The sequence below is a fragment of the Oryctolagus cuniculus genome, chromosome 14 (assembly GCF_964237555.1).
Source record: "Oryctolagus cuniculus chromosome 14, mOryCun1.1, whole genome shotgun sequence".
Classification (NCBI taxonomy): Eukaryota; Metazoa; Chordata; class Mammalia; order Lagomorpha; family Leporidae; genus Oryctolagus; species Oryctolagus cuniculus.
Window position 1 is genome coordinate 34,726,116 of NC_091445.1, and position 6,397 is coordinate 34,732,512.

Here is a 6,397-nt window from a genome sequence, read left to right on the forward strand (position 1 = left end):
GAAGCAATCCCTCTAGCAACAAATATCTTAAAATTCACTTTTCAAATGGGTGCAGAAAATCCAAAAACAGCCACTTGAATCTTTGTTCCAGAGTTTTTTTTCTTAAAAGAGCACATGGTTTTCACTTCAAACCATCTAACATTTAAAGAGGACAATAGGGAAAAGTTGTGATGTTCTTACTAGTGTAGCACTAAATACAAGCCTTTTGTTTCCAGATGCCAAACTGCGCTCCCCTCTAGGAACAATGACCTGGGCAGGAAACCAGACTCTCATCTCCCACTTCATCCTCCTGGGCCTATTTAACTACTCACCACTGCATCTCTTCCTCTTTTCCATCATCATGGTCATGTTTCTGGTGGCCCTCTCTGGCAATGGGCTCATGATGTTCCTCATCAATGTAGACTCCCGCCTGCACAGTCCCATGTACTTTTTCCTCAGCTGGCTGTCTCTCATGGACCTCATGCTCGTGTCTACCATTGTGCCGCGCATGGCTGCGGATTTCCTCCTTGGCGGTGGCCTTATCTCCTTCACTGGCTGTGGACTCCAGATACTCTTTTTTCTCACACTCCTGGGGGATGAATGCTTCCTGCTTGCCTTCATGGCCTATGACCGATACGTGGCCATCAGCAACCCCCTGAGGTACTCGGTAGTCATGAGCCAGCGAACCTGCTGGCTCATGGTGGCAGGGTCCTGGCTCTTTGGCCTTGTGGATGGCCTAATCCAGGCCATCTTCACTCTCCGCTTCCCATATTGTAGCTCCCAGGAGATTGACCACTTCTTTTGTGAAGTTCCAGCTGTGCTCAAGCTGGCCTGTGCTGATACCTCTCTCTATGAGACCATGATCTATGTCTGCTGTGTCCTCATGCTGCTCTTGCCCTTTGCTGTTATCTCTGCCTCTTACCTGCGCATCCTGGCGGCTGTATTGCGCATGCACTCCACTGAGGGCCGGAAGAAGGCCTTTACTACTTGCTCCTCCCACATGATAGTGGTCTCTCTCTTCTATGGGGCTGCTATGATCACCTACATGAGGCCCCAGGCCTACCACTCCTCCAAACAGGACAAGGTAGTCTCTGCTTTCTACACCATGATCACTCCCATGCTTAATCCTCTTATCTACAGTCTGAGGAACAAGGAAGTGGCTGGGGCGCTGAGAAAACTCCTAGGAAGAGGTTCCTGTGGTGGCGGTCAGGGCTAGAATGGCACTAGCATCTGAAGGTGTGGGCTCTGTGGCCTGGGAACCTGGAAAGTCCAACTGTAATTTGGAGAAGCAAATGTGTTCTACTGGGGAGAAAACTGCTCTTTGACCAGAGTTAACCAGGTTAACACATCAATTCAATCCATTATCTTCATGCTTAGTGTGGGCAATGTGGAAGGAAGGTTTTGGTGTAACACAGAAGCAGGATCCTCAGCTGCTGACAGCACTCAATTGTATTCTTCTCCAGGAATTACCTTTGGCTGAGGAGAGCCACCCTGCCCAAAAGCATACTGACTTGCTACGGACTACCTGATTCCACCAATGATGAGTGAAGAGCATAAAGGCCTGGCCATCTGCCTCAGTTTGACCCTGAATGGCTACTACATCCCCAGGACTCCTACAGGTTCCTCTGAGGCATGAGAGGCAATTTCTTCCTGTGTCCACTTGTATTTCTCTAAGTCTTCTCCTGCACTATATGTTTTGATCTCTAGAGCACTTGCTAATAAACTTCTTACATACAAAGTGTGTCTCATTCTTCTTCTGGAAACTCTGACCTAGACATTCAGAAATTCAGGAATGATGGTAGAAAGGGAAGACTAGAGATGTCCTGCTTGGGGGGCGAGGGGTAGGGAGGAGCTGATAAGTATTTCTAAAAACATGAAGATATTTCTGATTTTTGGATGAAAATGGTGTGATCCACTCATACATCATAAGTTTCTCTCCTTAAAACATACAAAGGCATTCAAAATGCTCTTGGAATAGGCATGTTGTGAAAAAGTATGGGGGCTAATGTTGTGGCACAGAGCGTTAAGCCTCCATTTGCACTGCTTGAATCCAACATGGGAACAGTTCAAGTCCTGGCTTCTCACTTCTTTTTTTTTAACTTTTATTTAATAAATACAAATTACCTTTCTTTGAAAGGAGGAGAGAACTTTCACTAGACAATGATTTTCTCTAAATAAGATTGAAGTCGGCGAACCCAAAAGGCCTCCATAGCATTGGAAACTCATGAAAAGAGCCGAGGGAGATTACTGATGCCATAAAAAATAGTGGCAATTTGTTTTTTTTTTTAAGAACTATTATCATGTTTAATCCCAGTGAGAGTCAAGTTGGGAATTGATAATTTCTTTTTTTTTTTACAGAAGAGCAGTTTAGTATACATTAAGTAAAGATTTCAACAGTTTGCACCCCCATAGAAACACAAAGTGAAATATACTGTCTGAGTACTCGTTATAGCATTAAGTCTCAATGTACAGCACATTAAGGACAGAGATCCTACATGAGGAGTAAGTGCACAGTGACTCCTGTTGTTGACTTTACAAATTGACACTCCTGTTTATGGCATCAGTAATCTCCCTATGCACCAGTCATGAGTTTCCAAGTCTATGGAAGCCCCTTGAGTTCTCCGACTCTTATCTTGTTTAGACAAGGTCATAGTCAAAGTGGAGGTTCTCTCCTCCCTTCAGAGAAAGGTACTCCTTCTTTGAAGACCTGTTCTTTCCACTGGGATCTCACTCACAGAGATCTTTCATTTAGGTGTTTGTTCCCCCAGAGTGTCTTGGCTTCCCATGCCTGAAATACTCTCATGGGCTTTTCAGCCAGATCCGAATGCCTTAAGGGCTGATTCTGAGGCCAGAGTGCTGTTTAGGACATCTGCCATTCTATGAGTCTGCTGAGTATCTCGCTTCCCATGTTGGATCACTCTCCCCTTTATTTATTCTATCGGGTAGTATTAGCAGGTACTAGACTTGTTTATGTGCTCCCTTCGACTCTTAGTCCTTTCATTATGATCAATTGTGAACTGAAATTGATCACTTGGAATAGTGAGATGGCATTGGTACATGCCACCTTGATGGGATTGAATTGGAGTCCCCTGGTATGTTTCTAACTCTACCATTTGGGGCAAGTCAGCTTGAGCATGTCCCAAATTGTACATCTCTTCCCTCTCTTATTCCCACTCTTATGTTTAACAGGGATCACATTTCAGTTAAATTTCAATACTTAAGAATAACTGTGTATTAATTACAGAATTAAACCAGTCATATTAAGTAGAACAGACAAAAAAACTACTAAGAGGGATAATGTATTAAGTTGTTCATTAACGGTCAGGGCTATGCTAATCAAGTCATCATTGCCTCTTTTCTTTCCTGTTTCTTTTTAAGTAGAGAAGCTTCTCATTTTGATGTAATCTAAGATCTTAATTTTAGCTTTGACTGCCTAAGCCTCTAGAATCTTTTCCAATAAGTCTCTGCCTTTGCCTATTTCTTGCAGTTTCTCCAATTTTCTCTAATAATATGATCGTGTAGGTCTTTAATCCATGTTGAGTGGATTTTTGTGTAAGGTATAAGGTAGGGGTCTTGCTTCATGCTTCTATACATGGAAATCCAGATTTTTTTTTACTTTTATTTAATGGATATAAATTTCCAAAGTACCACTTATGGATTACAATGGCTTCCCCCCCATACCATCCCTCCCACCCACAACCCTCCCCTTTCCCACTCCCTCTCCCCTTCCATTCACATCAAGATTCATTTTAGATTATCTTAATATACAGAAGATCAGTTTAGCATACATTAAGTAAGGATTTCAACAGTTTGCTCCCACACAGAAACATAAAGTGAAAAATAATAGATGATTTTTTTAAGTGATGATGAAATCAGATCAGACCTATTGTCATGTTTAATCCCAGTGAGAGTCAAGTTGGGAGTTGATAATTTCTTTTTTTTTTTTTTACAGAAGATCAGTTTAGTATGCATTAACTAAAGATTTCAACAGTTTGCACCCCCATAGAAACACAAAGTGAAATATATTGTTTGAGTACTCGTTATAGCATTAAATCTCAATACACAGCACATTAAGGACAGAGATCCTACATGAGGAGTAAGTGCACAGTGACTCCTGTTGTTGACTTTACCAATTGACACTCCTGTCTAGGGCATCAGTAATCTCCCTATGCACCAGTCATGAGTTTCCAAGGCTATGGAAGCCCTCTGAGTTCTCCGACTCTTTTCTTGTTTAGACAAGGTCATAGTCAAAGTGGAGGTTCTCTCCTCCCTTCAGAGAAAGGTACCTCCTTCTTTGAAGACCTGTTCTTTCCACTGGGATCTCACTCACAGAGATCTTTTGCCAGAGTGTCTTGGCTTTCCATGCCTGAAATACTCTCATGGGCTTTTCAGCCAGATCCGAATGCCTTAAGGGCTGATTCTGAGGCCAGAGTGCTGTTTAGGACATCTGCCATTCTATGAGTCTGCTGAGTATCTCGCTTCCCATGTTGGATCACTCTCCCCTTTATTTATTCTATCGGGTAGTATTAGCAGGTACTAGACTTGTTTATGTGCTCCCTTTGACTCTTAGTCCTTTCATTATGATCAATTGTGAACTGAAATTGATCACTTGAAATAGTGAGATGGCATTGGTACATGCCACCTTGATGGGATTGAATTGGAGTCCCCTGGTATGTTTCTAACTCTACCATTTGGGGCAAGTCAGCTTGAGCATGTCCCAAATTATACATCTCTTCCCTCTCTTATTCCCACTCTTATGTTTAACAGGGATCACATTTCAGTTAAATTTCAATACTTAAGAATAACTGTGTATTAATTACAGAATTAAACCAGTCATATTAAGTAGAACAGACAAAAAACTACTAAGAGGGATAATGTATTAAGTTGTTCATTAACAGTCAGGGCTATGCTGATCAAGTCACCGTTTCTCATAGTGTCCATTTCACTTCAGGAGGTTTCCTTTTTGGTGTTCACTCAGTTGTCACCGATCAGGGAGAACATATGGTATTTGTCCCTTTGGGACTGGCTTATTTCACTCAGCATGATGTGTTCCAGATTCCTCCATTTTGTTGCAAATGACTGGATTTCGTTGTTTCTTACTGCGGTATAGTATTCTAAAGAGTACATATCCAATAATTTCTTTATCCAGTCTACCGTTGATGGGCATTTAGGTTGGTTCCAGGTCTTGGCTATTGTGAATTGAGCTGCAATAAACATTAGGGTGTAGACCGCTTTTTTGTTTGCCAATTTCATTTCCTTTGGGTAAATTCCAAGGAGTGGGATGGCTGGGTTGAATGGTAGGGTTATCTTCAGGTTTCTGAGGAATCTCCAGACTGACATCCATAGTGGCTTGACCAGTTTGCATTCCCACCAACAGTGGGTTAGTGTCCCTTTTTCCCCACATCCTCGCCAACATCTGTTGTTGGTAGATTTCTGCATGTGAGCCATTCTAACCGGGGTGAGGTGAAACCTCATTGTGCTTTTGATTTGCATTTCCCTGATTGCTAATGACCTTGAACATTTTTTCATGTGCCTGTTGGCCATTTGGATTTCCTCTTTTGAAAAATGTCTATTGAGGTCCTTGGCCCATCTCTTAAGTGGGTTGTTGGTTTTGTTTTTGTGGAGTTTCTTGATCTCATTGTAGATTCTGGTTATTAACCCTTTATCTGTTGCATAGTTTGCAAATATTTTTTCCCATTCTGTCGGTTGTCTCTTCACTCTCCTGACTGTTTCTTTTGCAGTACAGAAACTTCTCAATTTGATGCAATCCCAATAGTTGATTTTGGCTTTGACTGCCTGTGCCTCCCGGGTCTTTTCCAGAAATTCTTTGCCTGTGCCAATATCTTGAAGGGTTTCTCCAATGTTCTCTAGTAACTTGATGGTGTCAGGTCGTAGATTTAGGTCTTTAATCCATGTTGAGTGGATTTTTGTGTAAGGTGTAAGGTAGGGGTCTTGCTTCATGATTCTGCATGTGGAAATCCAATTTTCCCAGCACCATTTATTGAATAGACTGTCCTTTTCCAGAAATTAGTTTTAGATCCTTGATCAAATATAAGTTGGTTGTATATGTTTGGGTTGATTTCTGGTGTTTCTATTCTGTTCCATTGGTCTATCCATCTGTTTCTGTACCAGTACCATGCTGTTTTGATTACAACTGCCCTGTAGTATGTCCTGAAATCTGGTATTGTGATGCCTCCGGCTTTGTTTTTGTTGTACAAGATTGCTTTAGCTATTCGAGGTCTCTTGTGCCTCCATATGAATTTCAGCACCATTTTTCCCAGATCAAAGAAGAAGGTCTTTGGTATCTTGATTGCTATTGCATTGAATCTATAAATTGCTTTTGGGAGAATGAACATTTTGATGATATTGATTCTTCCAATCCATGAGCATGGAAGATTTTTTCATTTCTCGGTATCCT

The 6,397-nt window shown here is 41.7% G+C and overlaps 1 protein-coding gene across 1 annotated transcript; it reads left to right on the forward strand.

Moving 5' to 3' along the window:
• Positions 1-244: 244 nt before the first annotated feature.
• On the forward strand, positions 245-1,195 carry LOC100354867 (olfactory receptor 2V1-like). The gene has a single exon (XM_002713893.4). The coding sequence runs from the start codon at positions 245-247 to the stop codon at positions 1,193-1,195; it is 951 nt and encodes a 316-aa protein (XP_002713939.1).
• The last annotated feature ends 5,202 nt before the right edge of the window (positions 1,196-6,397 follow it).

Excerpts from the sequence above, each read along its gene's own strand:
- LOC100354867 (XM_002713893.4), top strand. The coding sequence starts at position 245 with ATGACCTGGGCAGGAAACCAGACTCTCATCTCCCACTTCATCCTCCTG.